The sequence below is a fragment of the Dasypus novemcinctus genome, chromosome 10 (genome assembly GCF_030445035.2).
Source record: "Dasypus novemcinctus isolate mDasNov1 chromosome 10, mDasNov1.1.hap2, whole genome shotgun sequence".
Lineage (NCBI taxonomy): Eukaryota > Metazoa > Chordata > Mammalia > Cingulata > Dasypodidae > Dasypus > Dasypus novemcinctus.
This window is the reverse complement of record NC_080682.1, coordinates 23922819-23940240: the sequence shown is the minus strand read 5'-3', so window position 1 is coordinate 23940240 and position 17422 is coordinate 23922819. Positions and strand designations below refer to the sequence as shown.

At 32.5% G+C, this 17422-nt stretch overlaps 1 protein-coding gene and 1 pseudogene across 1 annotated transcript; both read left to right on the top strand.

Annotated features, from left to right (window-relative positions):
* Positions 1–287: 287 nt before the first annotated feature.
* LOC101440136 (olfactory receptor 8K3-like) lies at positions 288–2724 on the top strand. Its single transcript, XM_012518980.2, has 2 exons — positions 288–309; positions 1820–2724. Exons 1-2 carry the CDS (start codon positions 288–290, stop codon positions 2722–2724), a joined length of 927 nt encoding a protein of 308 aa, XP_012374434.2.
* Positions 2725–3139: 415 nt separating this feature from the next.
* Positions 3140–11778, top strand: LOC101440577 (olfactory receptor 8K3-like; annotated as a pseudogene).
* The last annotated feature ends 5644 nt before the right edge of the window (positions 11779–17422 follow it).

Here is a 17422-nt window from a genome sequence, read left to right as displayed (position 1 = left end):
CAGTATATATTAATCTAACCAATTTCTTAATCTTAGTTAAGCATATTCACATATAAACTCTCTAGACTAGGTGAATTTGTAGAGACAGAAAATAGATTAGAGGATGCCTTTTCAAGTTGATATTAATGATATATTGATGTTGTTCAGGATTTTTGCACCTGTATGTATAAAATGGTGGGTGACAAATAATATTTATACCTTTTTATAAAACAGGGTTATGCAAACTTCCTAGTATGAGTTGCAAAATAGTCTTCATTTTGCATAATCCAGAGGAGTTTGTACAAAATATGGATGATCGCTTCTTTGAAAGTTCAGAAACACTTGTCTTCAAAACTAACTGAAGGGGAAAAGAAAAGAAAGTAAAGGTAGAGGAAATATAAGTCTGAAATTAAAATTTGTCAATTTAAAATGTTTGATGTACACTTGGTTGAGCATAATATATAGATATAAGTATGTCATTAAAATTTAAAATACAGCAAAAACCTTCTAATCTGGTCAGTGTCTTGCTCAAGTGAATTTTAACAAGTTAAATTTGAGTACTTTGGATGAGGCATGAAATATCCACCTCCCCATATTGCCTATTACTTTTACTTTAACTTTTACCATAATACTTTATGTTGTGATACTATACCATGTACTAGCTCTTGAGGCACTTGAGGAAGACCACCTACTTTAGAGGTTCATTTTATTTAATTGGATAAGTATATTCATAATGGTTTACTGGATAATTTTGGATGGTACATTGAGAAATACATTTTAATAATTTTGTATTTTTCTGAAATAATGTTATAAAATTATAAGAAAAGTTAAACTCTCCTTTTCATATATTATCGTTCAGCCAAAGCTAATGAGGGTATGTCTGCTAATGCTTCTTTCACAATGAATAAAATGTAATTGCAGGGCTTATTTGATATTCTACACAACAAAATCAGGAAAGTTATATATAAATATTGAAGTTTTTGATACATAATTATAATGTGAATTATGTGCATTTGAGTAGGTATTTTGGAGTCTTCTACAAATGAGCTAAAGTTTTACCTATTATTAAAAAAAATTGGACAGCAGATGTAGCTCTAGTGGTTGAGTACCTGCTTCCCACCTATGAGGTTTTGGGTTCAAACTTCAGTACCTCCTTAAAAATAAAAATAAAAAATAAAAATACTATAAATTTCTGTCTCTAATACTAAATAAAACCAAAAGTTTTGTTTAAAACTCATAAAGAATAATAGAATGATAATACTATTTAAAAATATCAAATGCATATCAGAATGAAAATGCTAATTAAATGTGGAGTTCAGAATGAGAAGAAGTAAAGGCTGCTACATGAGTTAATAATACTTTGTTTTGGATATATGGAGTGAAGTGGAGGAGAAAGGAGCAAATGTTTATCATTCATTTTAATTTCTTCTAAAAGTGTTGTATGCTTTAACTATAGCAATTTCTTAAAAAAAGCAAAATAATATCAGAATATCCAGAGTAGGCCAGGCTTATCAAATGTGCTATTGCTGACAGAACCATAAATTAACTGTGTATATCCTGAAATGGTGACCAGTATTTGACATGCAAATAAAATTTCTAATACACACACACATTTTATATTGTGATAACTTCTAACTGTGGTTCTATTCTCAATGATAGAAGTTGGTCTTACTTTGAATTACTTAATCCAAAAATTTTTACATGGCTTTATCTTACATATAATGACTTTGTATTCTGAAATTTTACCAGGTGATCCCTACTGAAATCCAATGACACTTCTAATAGTTCTTCCCACAATAAGTTTCCCTAATGGCCTGGATGAACACTCAAAATCAAACAGTGTTGAATGAATTCATTCTGACTGGGATCACAGACATCCCTGAACTTCAGGCTCCATTATTTGGGCTGTTCCTCATCATCTACATGATCTCAGTGGTGGGCAACTTGGGCATGATCATCCTTACCAAAACAGACTCCAGGCTACAAACTCCCATGTACTTTTTCCTCAGACACCTGGCTTTCATTGATCTTGGTTACTCAACAGCTGTGGGACCCAAAATGTTGGGGAGTTTTATAGTGAATCAAAATACTATCTCCTATAAGTGCTGTGCTACACAGCTAGCTTTCTTCATCACATTCATCATTAGTGAACTTTTCATTCTTTCAGCAATGGCCTATGACCGCTATGTGGCCATCTGTAACCCCTTGCTATACACAGTTGTGATGTCTCAGAAAGTATGCTCGGTGCTGGTGGCAATCCCCTATCTCTACAGTGCCTTTGTGTCTCTGCTAACCACCATAAAGATTTTTATTTCATCCTTCTGTGGCTATAATGTTATTAGTTATTTCTACTGTGACAGTCTTCCATTGTTAAATTTGTTGTGCTCAAACACACGTGATATCGAGTTGATAATACTGATCTTTTCAGCATTTAATCTGGTTTCATCTCTTCTAATAGTTCTCTTGTCTTACATGCTGATCCTTAAGGCCATCCTCAGGATGAACTCAGCAGAAGGCAGACAAAAGGCCTTCTCCACATGTGGATCTCACCTGACTGTGGTCGTTGTGTTATATGGGACTTTATTTTTTATGTATGTGCAGCCCAAGTCCAGTCACTCCTTTGATACTGATAAAATGGCCTCTGTATTTTACACCATGGTAATACCCATGTTGAATCCCATGATCTATAGTTTGAGGAACAAAGAGGTCAAAGCTGCTCTACACAGGATCAGGAAATATCTGTGAAAACTTACTATTCAAGTCAAAGGTAGAATATATATATATATATATACAGGAAATAAGATTATTTACAAAAGTTTACTGTATGTGAAAAGTCTTTAGAAAGCACTGTATGAATAAAAGGTAGAGAAAAATTCAACAATATGCTTGTGCTATTTCAAAAAACTTGTATAGTCTAATGGTTTGAAATTCCATGGATTGTATAGAAACCATCAAGATTCTTGAGAATTTTGTATCAACAGAAACACTGCCAGCCTAGATTGAGAGGTTCAGAGATGGGATGAAATAAAGGAAGAATTACTCCAAGGACAGAATCAAGGACACAGATGTCTGGACTACAAGTATTTCCTAGGGTCAAGAGAGCAGTCCTACCTTGATGTACTGAAAAGGAGGGATATCTTCCCCAGAGCTCAGAAAAGACATGGCCATCACCCAGGTGTTTAGAGAGATTGGGACTGTCATCGCTGTAGTCAGAGATGGTTAGGCTGCCACTCCTTCAGGCCAAGAGGACATAGTATCAAGATACAGACTAGTCCCAAGCCCTGAAAGCTAATGGAATTTTTACTTGAGATCTGTGACCCCCTTTTTCCCATCCAATTTCTCTTTATTTGTTTGGGAATGCCTGTTCTATGCCCCATCGCAAAACTGTATTTTGGAAGCAGATTACCTGTTTCTAGGTTTCACTGTTCTTTGGTTGGGGAGGAATTCTACATCAGAATAAATCATAACCAAAATGAGATTTCGATCAGATTTTGACTGGTATTTGTATAAACAGAGCAAATTTGGACACAGGAAGAGAAGAGCAGATGAGGCTATATGATGAAGGCAGAGATAGAATTAAATCATAATTCAAGGAACACCACGGGTTGCTAGCCACTGCCAGAACTCTAAACATTTCAGAGGAAGAATGGTCCTGCCAATACTTTGATTTAGACTTCTAACCTTCAGAACTGTGAAATAATAAATTTCTTTTATTTAAGCAAACTTTCTATGGTAATTTCATACAGTAGCCTTGGCAAACAAATCATTCATACACTGGATTTTTATACCATAATTGAAGAATGAGAAAGAGAAGGAAGGAGAAAGAGAAGGATGGATCACACAGGTATAATATTTAATGAAAGAAACCATACATCCCCAAAGTTACTTACACTAGTGTATACTAATCTAAGACATATTAAGTTTTACTCATAAGATTTGGACAGCTTGTAAAAGTTATACATATTTTTAAAAATTTGTTCACAGCTAAATGCATACTGCATATATGCAAGAACATATATGCAAGAATTCAAGGTTAATTTCATATATGATATTTAATTTATATAATCAAATGATCATAATTTAAAAGAATAATGAAAATGAGCATATGATAAAAATTGACATAAATTTATAATAAACTTTCTAGTAGAACAGAAAAAAAATGTCAATCTAATAGATTATATATAAAAATTCTTTTACGAAACACCTAATGTAATAGTGCAATGTTAAAAGCTTCCCAACTGAAATTCATCACAAGAGGAAGTCTCTCTGGGCTCTAAAGGCAAACTCTGAGGGAGGTATAATTTGTTCTTCTTTTAGCTCTTGACATGCAAGGAATCTCTGTCATAATAGTAGCTCTAAGAAAGCTAATGAAACAGAGACTTAGTGATTATATTCTAAGTCTTTGCAAAATTAGGTTGGAACCAACACTAAACAAATACACGAATACTCCCTCCAGCAATTAAAAACAAAGCAAACTTTTGGAAGTGAGAGAATCTGAATTCCAGAGCTAGCATATTAAAATTTTCAAAAGTCCATATTTCAAAAGAAACTTACAAAACATTGAAAGAAACAAGAAAAGATTGCCATGTCAAAGGAATAATTCATGGCAGAAAACATCCTTGATAAATCTCTGAGATTTATATACTAGACATTTGAAAATAAGTGTTTTAAATATGCTCAATTAGCTAAAGAAAACATGGACAAAGAATGAACAGGAATCAAGAAAATAATATATGATTAAAATAGGAATTTCAATAAAGTTGTAGAAATTATAAGAAGTAACCAAAAAAAATTCTAGAGCTGAGAAATACAACAACTGAACAGTAAAAATGGGGAGATAACTACTGACCGTACAGAAATAATTTAAAAAAGGGTTACAAGATAGTACCCCACACCTTCATTTTACACCAACAAATTAGACACTCAATATGAAATGGACAAATTTCTAGATGTGCACTAACTACTTATATAGACTCAAGAAGAAATAGAAGCTTTCAACAGACCAAGAATAAGAGATAGAATTAGTAATCAAAAACCTCTCAATAAAGGAGTAACAAGGACATTGCTGCTTCACTGGTGAATTCTACCAAATATTCAAATGAGAATTAACACCAGTCTTGTCAAACTCTTCAAAAACAACAAAAGGAAAGGGAAGAATACTTCCTAACTCATTTTATGAGTCTAGAATTACACTGATGCCAAAGCCAGGTAAGGACATCACAATATCCAGTGTAAATAAAAATTCTAAAATCTTCAACAAATGCTAGCATACAAACCCAGCACATTACATGTAATGAGGTGCAAATTATCCCAGAAATTCAATATAAAAAAATAAATCAATGTAATATACCACATTGAGAGAATAACAACACATGAGTATCTCAACTGACACAGGAGAGATATTTGACAAAAGCCAGCACCCTTTAATGAAAACAAATCAAACAAAATCTGGGTATGAGAGGGAACTCCCTCAACATGATAACGAGTATATATCAATACCCACACCTAATCATACTAAGTGATGAAGGATTGAAATCATTTTCCCTGAAGTCAGGAACAAAATAAGGATGACCACTCTCAACACTGCTATTTAACATTATACTGGAAGTTTTAGCCAGAGCAATTAAGCAAGAAAAAGACATATAGACTAAAAAGGAAAAAGGAAAATTATCTCTATTTGCACATGAGATGCTACTCTATATAAAGAATCAAAAAGAAAAAAATATCAGAGCAAAACTTCTAGAGCTATTAAATGAATTCAGTGAAGTTGTGGGTTCAAGATCAAAAATCAAAAATCAGTAGTGCTACCATCATATGTGTTAACAACATTTTCATCCATTGAAAGACATCACTTTTCAGCCTGAAGTAGAGTGAACATTTTCACAAATCCTTCAAAATTGAAGGAACAAGAATAAGGGGGAGTTTAGCCACTGGTAAAGCAGATTTACTGTTTTTATAGTTATTATATTGGGTTAACTGAGTAACTTGTAACTTTGATGTAAAAATAAATTTAAAAAATCAGCAGTGTTTCTATATGCTAGCAATGAACAATCTGAAAAAAAAATCAAGGACACAATTACATTCATCCTAGTAACTTAAAGAATAAACTACCTTGAAATAAATTTAACCAAGGACGTGGAAGATGTGTGTGCTAAGAACTACAAAATATTACTGAAAGAAATTAAAGAAGATCCAAATAAAAGGAAAGATATCACATGTTCATGTATTGGAAGATTTAATGTTGGTAAGATGTTGTGATAGATTGAATTATGTATTTAGACTTGAATATATTCTTCAACTTAATCCACATGCCTGTATGACTCAAGGGGGAAAGAACAGTCTTTTCAGCAAATGATGCTGTGAAAACTGGATATCCAGATGGAAAAAAAATGAAATTGGATCTCTAACTCACATAATATAATATAAAGAGACCAAATTTGCAGGAACTATGCTATGTGATAGCATCACTGTTACAAAACTATAGTAATTTTAAAAATCAAGCTATTTCCCAAAGAATAGAATGACAGGAGAAAATAAAAAACCAACACATGCTGATAGAAGTCAGAACATTGGAAATACATTTTTGGGGAGTGGGCATCATAATCAAAGAAAGAATATGGTATTTCTCTGGGGTCCTGATAATATTTTTTATTGTTGATATTAGTATTGTTTTTTTGTTATTATGGTTTAATCTAGATTCTGGGTATAGAGATGTGTCAAATTTGAAAAAAATTATTTATGCTATGTGCATTTGTTTATATGTATAGTATATTTCAATATAAGGGACAAATAGCTACACATAGATTCACTTTTTTCCTTGTGAATTTTTAAAACAATATAATAGACAATGTTTAAACCCTTCTCCATTGTGTCCTCAGCTATAAAGCCATGAGTAAGCCATTGTAAATAAAAGGAGATTATTAAGAGTTACAAAACAGGTTAAAATATCTATCCTACAGGTACAATATATTTTTTTCCAAATCTCTAGTTGGCAGCAGAGGAAACAACTAAGAGACACTGTAGAAAGTTATCAAAAATAACTTTCCTCTTGTGGGAATATAAAGGTGTTATTTGTAAGTAGTAGCTATCCCATTGGCTTACTTGGAAGATTTCAAATGCTTTAGGCAAAATTAATAAATTGTATGCCTTCTCCTAAGGGAAAGTCTCAAAGGAGGAAAGTAACCCATAAATTCTTATTTGGCTGTTTTAAGAGCATATGGATAGCACAAGTCATAATTCACTTTAAAGGTAAGTAAGCAACCAACCCTTTCCTGTTAATGGGACTGTTGTAATTTGAGGCTGAATGTACCCCAGAAAAATATGTTCTTAAATCTAATTCATTCCTTTAGCTGTGAAACATTTTAAATAGGACCTTTTGATGAGGTGATTTCAATTAAGAAGTTGTAACCCTACCTCAATCAGGATGGATCTTAATCTTATAACTGTAACTGGAGTCCTTTATAAGCAGGGTGAAATTCCGAGAGAAAGAGAGAAAGCCACAGGAGACAAGAACTCAATCTGGGAATGTAAGGAGAGACCAGGAGATGCTGCCATGTGCCTTGTCTTGGGACGGGAAAACCAAAGAGGCTGGCAATCAGCCCCAGAACACTGGTCTTTGGAAAGAAAGCATTTCCTTTATACTGCCTTTATTCGGACTTTTTCCCAGCCTCAAACCATGAGCTAATACATTCTCATTGTTTATCCTGCCCACATTTCATGGTATTTCTCTGAACAGCCTAGGAAATTAAAATAAGGCTTACCTCTCATAGTTCCAGTGACCTATCTTGGCCCTCATTTTCCACATAACTTGTAGTATCTAATACCAAATATAGGTGATGTAGTCACATGCATTAGCAATTTGCTTTTATAATGAGTTTCTGGGCTTATGTGGTGTTTCAATACTCATTATCATGGGCTTTGAACAAAGCTAGATTTTGACATTCAATTCCTTCTTAGTTAATTGATATTCTTTGGTTAGTACAATCTCTGAAGAGGAGAAATTCCACGTCCAAATTACTAATTCATGATTATTTTCATGAAATAATGAAATTACTAATTTTATGATTATTTTCTTTCATTTGAAACCACAACCAGATATCAAGTGTGATATTTTTATTTGTAGTTAATCAAATGTTTCAGAATTAACCTCAAGATTTCCATAGTGCTTTCCATTTACCTTTAAATTAATATTATTGATATTTCCTTGTAATTACTCTGTTTTGACTTTGCTCTATTTATTTCATATAGTTTCTAAATTTATCAGTATAATTCAAATGATCAATGTCATATGCAACCCTCAACTTTTAGTTTAAGATGAGGCCAAATGAAAATATTAAAGTGCCTGTTTCAGAACAGTGTAACTTAGCCAATCCAAAATGTTTGATGAGTAAGAGGACTGCCCCTAGATCTTACCTCCAAGGTTTGGAGGAGTCTTTGAAATTTCATAAAAATATATTTTAAATGACTGATACACAGCTAAAGATGATCAGAACTAAAATTAAAATCCTTGCAATTACAGATTTTAGCAAAGAATTGTCCTTGCAAAAGTAAGGAGAAAGAATGTCTATTTGACTTAAAAGTATAGTGTTTTTCACCACTTATTTATTTAGTGGTTCAAGATTTTCTTTCTCTTCCCCTCAAAAAATACTTTTATAATTAAGTGCATGTAGTGAGATGCATATATTTCTTTATCTTTCATGATATAAATAAATGTATTGCCATTTATTTTAGCTTTGAAAGCTGTACTGGGAAATTGGAGGCTGACTCTAGGGAATATTATTTGATTCTACTTTTCCTTTTCCTCACAATTACATCATTGTTTCTAAATAATTACACCATTTGTTTATTTTTTATTTCATATATTACATTTTGAATCTCTACTATGACAGTTAAGAGTTGTAAAATACTTCATCTTCAATCAGCCCTACATTTACTCATACAGCTAATTTAATTTATCATTTCTAAGACAACATTAATTATTTTTACATATCTAGATACCACTAGTTCTTTTGATTTAGCATCTATAGATGCAAGGATTTAAAGCATGACTATTTAATTCTATTATGTATAAAGGTGGATATGTGTAACCATTAAAACAACATCTAGCTTTGCTTCATGAGCACACAATCTGGGCAATGGGAATGGGGATGCAGAAAGGTAGAGCAGGAGGGAATTTCTTTTCATTATAATATATTCTTTACTTTTAATTGTTAAACCCCTTGTATGTTTTCTCTTATTAAGAAAAATTTTAAAAAGAGTATCAAACTTTCCTTTATAATTCTACCTTATTCCCCAGTGTTCAGCCTTCTACATGTCTAGTTGAAAGTTACAACATAAGGATTCTATTGGCCATCTGAAGTTACCTTAATTTAAAAAAATGTGATGCCACAGTTTCCTTATTTGCGTTGCTTTACAGCCATTTTTAAGGACATTGCTTGTTTTATATGTAATGGATTTCCCATGGCTACTTTACGAATAGGACATTCTAAATTTTTGTACACATTTTTGTCAATTTTTATGGTGAATATTTTTACACATGAAAGAACATAGAAAGAGCAAAGCAATTGTAATCCATTTACCATCACCAATTCTACAATTACTAAAATTCACCGTGTGCGTGTATGCATAGAAACGAGAGAGAGAGAGTTATATTACAAGATATTAATATGCTGAAGCATTTGAAAGTAATTAATAAACATCATTAAAATTCACTTTCTTAATATGTCAACACTGATCTCATAAACAAAACATACTCTTATTAAAAATTCATCATCATTTTACACTTATGAAGAATGCGATACAAAAGATACTACCAAAATTAGAAATGCCTAATTTGTTGCTCCAATTAAAATAATGCCTATTTGCTACAAAAATGTATTCTGTATATATTATCATTCACCTTTGTTCTCCCTCCCTCCCTCCCTTCCTTCCTCCATCCTTTCTCTTCCCTGTTCTTTCTCCCTTTCTTGCTTTCTCCTTTCTTTTTCTTTTTCTCTTTCTTTTTCTTTCTCTCTCTCTCTTTCTCATGCATCACTTTAGGATTTCTGTAGATGATTTTCATAATATTAATAATATTAAGTATAAAATCTTTTTCAATGATATCAACTTTTGAAATAGATCAGATATATTATCTCTTCAAATATCTTGTCATTATGTCTAGTGACAATGACATTATTTCTCTACTCACTGGGTTGTCTAGAAACTGGAAGCACAGTCTGAGCTTTGATTATATTTTGAATAAAAGTTTTTGTCCCAAAATTTCATAATGATTTTGCAAATTCCATACTTTGTTATTAGGAGTATTGAATGTTAGGCTGTTTCAATATAATTTAAACTAAATAAATTCATTGTTTAGGGTTTTAATACTAAAATCTCTTCAAAGATATGGTTTTCATTTTGTGACTAATAATATGTGGGATAAATCTTTGACACTGAAAATCAGTTTGAAACAATTTTCCCCAGGTGACAGTAAAATTGAATGAACCTTATAGTGATTTTATCCTAATGATATTGCACACTGCTCAATTTTTTTTCAAATAATTGAGTACTTTGTATAATCACGTTGTCAACTAGTATAAAATGGCTGATAATATTTGGTCAGCAAAATTAGATGAAGGATTTTGATGAACACATTGAAATTAGAGTTGTGGGTTTATATATATATATATAAACCCACAACTCTAATTGAAATTAGAAATATATATATATATATATATATTTCAGTCACATTTCTAAAAATTATTGATTCTTCTTATGATTATTTTCTGTATAGATTTCCTGTTGAGTGGCCTGGATAGACAAAAGCAATCTAACAATTCTGAGTGAATTTATTCTTATGGGAATCACAGATTGCACTCAGCTACAGATCCCATTATTTGGACTCTTCCTCCTTGTTTACATGGTCTCAGTGGTGGGTAAACTGGACTTGCATTCTCACCATTATAGACTCCAGGCTACAAACACAAATGTACTTTTTCCTCAGACATCTTTCCTCCACTTATATTGGTTATTCAACAGCTGTGGGACCCAAAATGCTTTTTAAATTCCTTGCAGATCAACATACAATATACTTTCCTTGGTGTGCTGCCCAACTTACTTTCTTTGGTATGTTTATCACTAGTGAACTTTTCATTTTGTCAGCAATGGCCTATGATCACTATGTAGCCATCTGTAACCCTCTGCTCTATACAGGCATCATGTCAAAAACAGTATGTCACTTGTTAGTAGTGAAAACTTATCTCTACAGTGTTTTTGTGTCCTTGCTGACCATCATAAAAATTTTCATATCTTCATTTTGTGGCTATAATGTCATCAGGCATTTTTATTGTGATAGTCTGCCTTTGATATCTTTGCTCTGCTCAAACACATATGAAATTAAATTGATAATACTGTTCTTTTAAGCTTTAACCTTGGTGTCCTCTCTTCTCGTGTCCTAGATTTTGATCCTTACATCCATCCTTATGATGAAGTCTGCAGAGGGCAGGCATAAAGCTTTCTCCACATGTGCATCTCACCTGACAGTGGTGGTGGTATTCTATGGAACACTATTCTTTATGTATGTGCAGCCCAAATCCAGTCACTCTTTTGATAGCGATATATTGGCCTCTGTATTTTTATACCTTGGTGATACCCATATTGATCTACAGTTTGAGGAACACAGAGGTGAAAAGAGCCCTAAAGAAAACCTGGAAAATATGTGCAAATGTTCTCTTCAAAATAGGATATAGTAATAGTAAGTTGTTACAGGCAATGTATAGGTTATCTGATTTATTTTTAGCCTTGTCCTCCTTGCTTCCTTAGGGATGGACAAGAATCAGTCAGTAAGAGACATAGAAATAACTTCTTGTTTTCAAGTCAAATTCTATCATATGAGATGGGTTGGCTATATTCTGCTCATACCCCATATATGAGTTATATTTATTTTCAGGTCCAGATTAGGATCTAGTCACACATTTTCTCACGCATTCTGTTTTCATGTCTCTTCCACTAAATATTGGCCTTACTCAACCTAGGAACACTGTATATTCCATTCACTATTTAACCTGAAGTTTGTACCTTGTAAAAGCTGCAAAATAATTCCTTTTAACATTAGGAATGTTCTAAGTAATAAATACATATTGTTAAATAATAAAACAAATCTTTTCTTTTTGGAACTTAGACTTTCATAGCAGGATTCAGAAAATAGGCAAAATGAGAAGTGAATTATATAGTATGATAGAAAGTAATGATTTATATGAAAATGAGGTACAGCAAGTAGGCAGAATGGAAAGTAAATTTTAATTAAGGTATAGACAAGATCTCTCTGAGAAGATAGCATTTAAGTAAACACTTGAAGAATTGAATGAGTAGTCCATGTGGATATTCATTGAAAGAAATAGGTCAGTGAAAGTCCTCTTAAATGAAAGTATGATTGCTATAGTGAGGAAACAGAATCAAAGGTGTTTGAGCTGAGGACATGATTGGTAAATATAAATGATAATAATAGATTTTAATATAGGTCCTCACCATGTAGGACTACACAGGCGGTTGTAAAATTTGCTATTTATTCTGATTGAAAAATATAACTTATTGATGATTTTTAGCTGAGGAGCAATGTGATGTATCATCAGTTACAGGACTGCTATGACTGTTGTGTAAATAATAGGAGACAATACTGAAAAATGGAAAATTCTTAGGGGTTTGTATTATACTTTCAGGAGAATATAGAGACTAAGGGCAGAATGCAAACAATCAAGTTATGATAAGTGATCATATTATTGACATGTTTTAAAGAAAATATCAACAATATTTCTTCATATTCTCATGGGTAGAAAAGGTTATTAAAGTAGATTAATGATTAGAAAATAATAAAAACAGCAAAATTGCCTTTGAAGTGGCATAATTGCCATTGAGTATGCACTGTGACAAGTAAACACTATACTATCTATACCATAAACACTAAAGCAAACACAAAATAATAATACAAAAATATAGTTTTTAAAGCAACAATAAAAAGATATCATGGGGTCATAAAATAAGTGATCAGTTAATTAAAAAATAAACAGAAAAAAGAAAAAGGGAAACAAAACCCTGTAGAAAAAATGGAAAACAAATAGCAACATGATGGGTTTTATCAACAACTACTTTTAAAAAAATGGTCCATATAGCCAATTAAAAGGAAGAGATGGTAAAAAGATGGTAAAAATGTAATACCTAACTATGTCTTGATTACCAGACACAATCTAAATAAAAAAAAAATAGTTTTTGTTTTTAAGTGGAACTATATACCATGTTAGTTCATAATGAAAAAGTAAATAGCTGTATTGCTTTGTAAGACAAAATGTTGTCTACACTGTGATCAGTGTTGTGTTTCTCAAAATGATTTTTTTTATGTGAACATTTTTGATAGACTATTTTTTTAGAGCAGATTTTGGTTTGCAGAATATTTTACAGAAAGTGCAGAGTGTGTCTGAAATATCCACTCTACCTCCACTAACAGTCTCTCCTGTTATTAATACCTGAAAGCAGGGTCGTATATTTGCTACAACTAGTGAAGCAATATTTATACATTATTATTAAATAAAGTGTATATTTTATAGTGGTGTTCAGTCATGTTGTACAGTTCTATGGGTTTTAGAAAATGCTAAATATCTTTTATTAACCATAACAGTATCCTATAGAATAGTGTCACTGCTCTAAAAATTTCCAATGCTCCATTCATTCATCCTTCCTTCTTACCCCTGTGTCCCTGACAAACACTTACAGTTTTATTCTGTTTATAGTTTTTCCTCTTCACGATGATATATAGTTGAAATCACACAGTTTGTTAACTTTTAAGACTGCATTCTTTCACTTAGCAATATGCATTTAAGTCCCTTTTAGTTCTTTTTGAAACTTGATTGTTCATATTCTTTTTATGTCTGAATAATATTTCATTGTAAACAATGCAGTACAGTTTACCTTTTCACTCGTTGAAGGACATTTGATTACTGCCAAAGATTTTAGATTTTCCAGTTTCCTTTCTGTTGTTCTTTACAAGTTTGATTCCACTGTGGTCTGAATGTTCATTTTTCATGATTTTTATTCCTTTAACTTTATTTTATTTATTTATTATTTATTTATTTACTTACTTATTTATTTATTTATTTATTTATTTTGACATTTGACTATTCTTTCTTACATAACAGGACATGGTAAAGCTAACATTGATGGGAGATTTTTTTTTCTCTCATTTTTTAAAAATGTTACATTCAAAAAATATAAGAGGTCCCTATATACTCCCCACCCCCCTCTCTCCACTCCTCCCACATTAACAACCTCTTTCATCATTGTGGCACATTCATTACATTTGGTGAATACATTTTGGAGCACTGCTGCACCACATGGATAATGGTTTACATTGTAGTTTACACTCTCCCCCAGTCCACCCAGTGGGCCATGGCAGGACCTACAACATCCAGCACCTGTCCCTGCAATACCACCCAGGACAACTCCAAGTCCTGAAAATGTCCCCACATCATATTTCTTCTTCCCTCTTCCTACCCTCAACAGCTACTGTGACCACTTTCTCCACCTCAACGCTACAATTTCTTCCATTAGTAATCACAATAGTTTCATAGTAGAATTTCAGTAAGTCCACTCTAATCCATACTCTATTCCTCTATCCTGTGGACCATGGGATGGTGATGTCTACTCCACCTCTATATTGAGAGAGGGCTTTGATTCCACATGGATAATGGATGCAGTTCTCCTGCTTGCAGTCATAGGCACTCATGGTGCCTGTTAGCTGGACAGGATAAGTCCAATAAACCAGAGGGTAAGCGTTGCAAGTCTGCTGAGGTTCAGGGTTTGGCTGTCACATACTTTGGAGTTTGTGTTCCTGAGCATAATGGAGTTGGACTCAGATGTGACCTTTCTACACATGCCTCTTATGTCACTTTTACTGGACCTGTGATTGGCACTGGGGTTGGTGTATACTCAGGAGACCTGAATCATTTAACTTTATTAAGATGTGCTTTGTGGTCCAGGATGTGGTTTATTATGGTGAAGTTTCCATGTGAGCTTGAGAAGCATGTGTCTGCTGGTTTTGGATGAAGTATTTTGTAAATATCAATCACATCCATTTGATTGATTATTCTAGTAAGCTCAACTATATCTTTAATGATTTTCTTCCTCATGGATCTGTTCATAATTGCTTATGTAGTGCTAAAATCTCCAACTGTAATAGTGGCTATATCTATTCATCCTTGCAATTCTGTTTATTCCTCACAAATTCTTATCCTCTGTTGATAGGTGCATATAAATTCAGAATTATTATATCTTCTTGGAGAACTAAACCTGTTATCTTTGTTTAGTTCCCTATTTAATCCTTTATAATTTTCTTTATTCTGAAAATTTCTTTGCTTGAAATTAGTATAGCTATTCCAGTTTTTTTTATTAGTGTTAACATGGCATAGCAATTGACATATACTTGCTTTTTAAAATTAATTTTATTAAAGAAATTGTGGGGTTACAGAACAATCAAGGATAAAGTGCATTATTCCCATAAACCATTCTACCAACAACACTGTGCACTGGTGTAGAATATTTATTATAATTGATACTACTTTTTTTTAGTAGTACTATTTTTTAACAGAGGTAGCCAGAATTTATTGAGAGATTCTATATTCTAGGGACTGTGGGGAGCAATTTACATGGATTGCTCCATTTAAAGCACCAAATACATAGGCCTGTGAAATATGTCTTAAATTTTAAATGTCTTAAATTAGATCAGTTATCAGTTTACAGAAATATCAAGTTAATAATGATGTGTTCTCATTTATACCTTTATTTTCCCTCTATACATAAATTTTTGTTTTTTTTTCTATCTCAACTATTTTAAAGACTTTCTCTTTGCCTTTAATATATTCCTATATGTAAATTTTAAAAATATTTATCCTGTTTGGTGTTCTTTCAACATCCTGAATCAGTGATTTGATGTCTGTCAATCTTCACAAATTCTTGGAAATTAATGATTATATTTCCTCTCCCCATTTCTTTCTCCTTCTGGATTTCCGCATTAAAGACATATAATACATTTTGGTTTTGCCCCACAGATCTCAGAGATTCTGTAGCATATTCAAGTCTTTTTTTGTCTTTGCTCTGAAGTTTGGGAAGGCTTAATTGACATATGTTCATGTGCACTGATATTTTCTTTGACCATGTTCAATTAGATAATTGATGATACCATTAAAGTCATTATTCATTTCTTACAGTTTTTATACTATCTAGCATTTCATCTTAATATATCTTAGAGCCTCTACCTTTCTGTTTATATTACCAGTCTGTGAGGGTTTTTGGACCACTCATTATAAAAGAATACATACAACTCAAAATTGAACCAATTTTGAGGGTATAATTCAAAAGTATTAATTATATTCTCAAATGATGCTACCATCACTAAAATTAATTGCCAAAATTCAAAATTTTATCACCTCAATCAAAAATACTACATCAATTAAGCAATAACCCCTCATTTTCCCCACAACGTGGCCCCTGATAGCTTGTGATCTACTAGCTTTCCCTGTGAATTTGCTTCTTCTAATTGTTTCATAAGAGTGAGATTATACCATATTAGTGGTTTTGTGCCTGGCTTATTTCACTGAAATTCTTTCATACAGTTTTGTAGCATATATCAGAAATTCATCCTTTCAGCAGTGGTGAAAGTAGACATTTTTGCCTTGTTTGTAATGTGAGGGGAAAGGCTAACAGTCTTTTACTACTCAGAATAATAATAGCTGTGGTCTTTTCATTTATCATACTGAGAAAGTTGAATTCTAACCCTATTTTGCCAAGTGATTATATCATGAAATAACATTGTACTTTGACAAATTCGTTTTCTAAATCCATTGATGTGATCATGTAATTTTTCCTTCATGTATTAATGTGGTATATTATGTTGAAATTTTTTTCTTATGTGGAAGCAGCCTTACATTCCCAGGTGAAATCTGAGAAGGACATGGTATGTAATCCTTTTAATACACATTCAATTTGTTAAAAATGATGATTTTTGCAACTATATTCCTAAAGGAAAATAGTATATACTTTTCTAAATGACTTCTCAGTTACAAGTAAATCCCATGTTAGGGGACACAGACATGGCCCCTGATTCATTGTCCCACAGAGCCAGTTGGGGCTAATTTACAAAGACAACCAAAATTTTGATTAAGATGCACCAATTTCAGGCCCCAGGGACCCTCACTTGTATATGTGCATGGACCATTACTGTGCGTCATACAAACTACCAGGCAGAACCTAGGGAGGAGGAGGGGCTCAGGACAACAAAAGTGTCCTGTGGTTGCCCTACCTTATTTATTTATTTATTATTTTCTTAATTGTCTTTTTTTTAAAGATACATCGATCACAAAAAAGTAACAATAAAAATATAAAAGGCTCCCATATACTCCAAACCCCCTGCCCTCCTCCT

Coding starts and splice junctions, on each gene's coding strand:
- LOC101440136 (XM_012518980.2), top strand. CDS start 288: ATGGATGATCGCTTCTTTGAAA. Junction 310..1,819: donor GGATGATCGCTTCTTTGAAA/GTTCAGAAACAC, acceptor AAAATCAAACAG/TGTTGAATGAATTCATTCTG.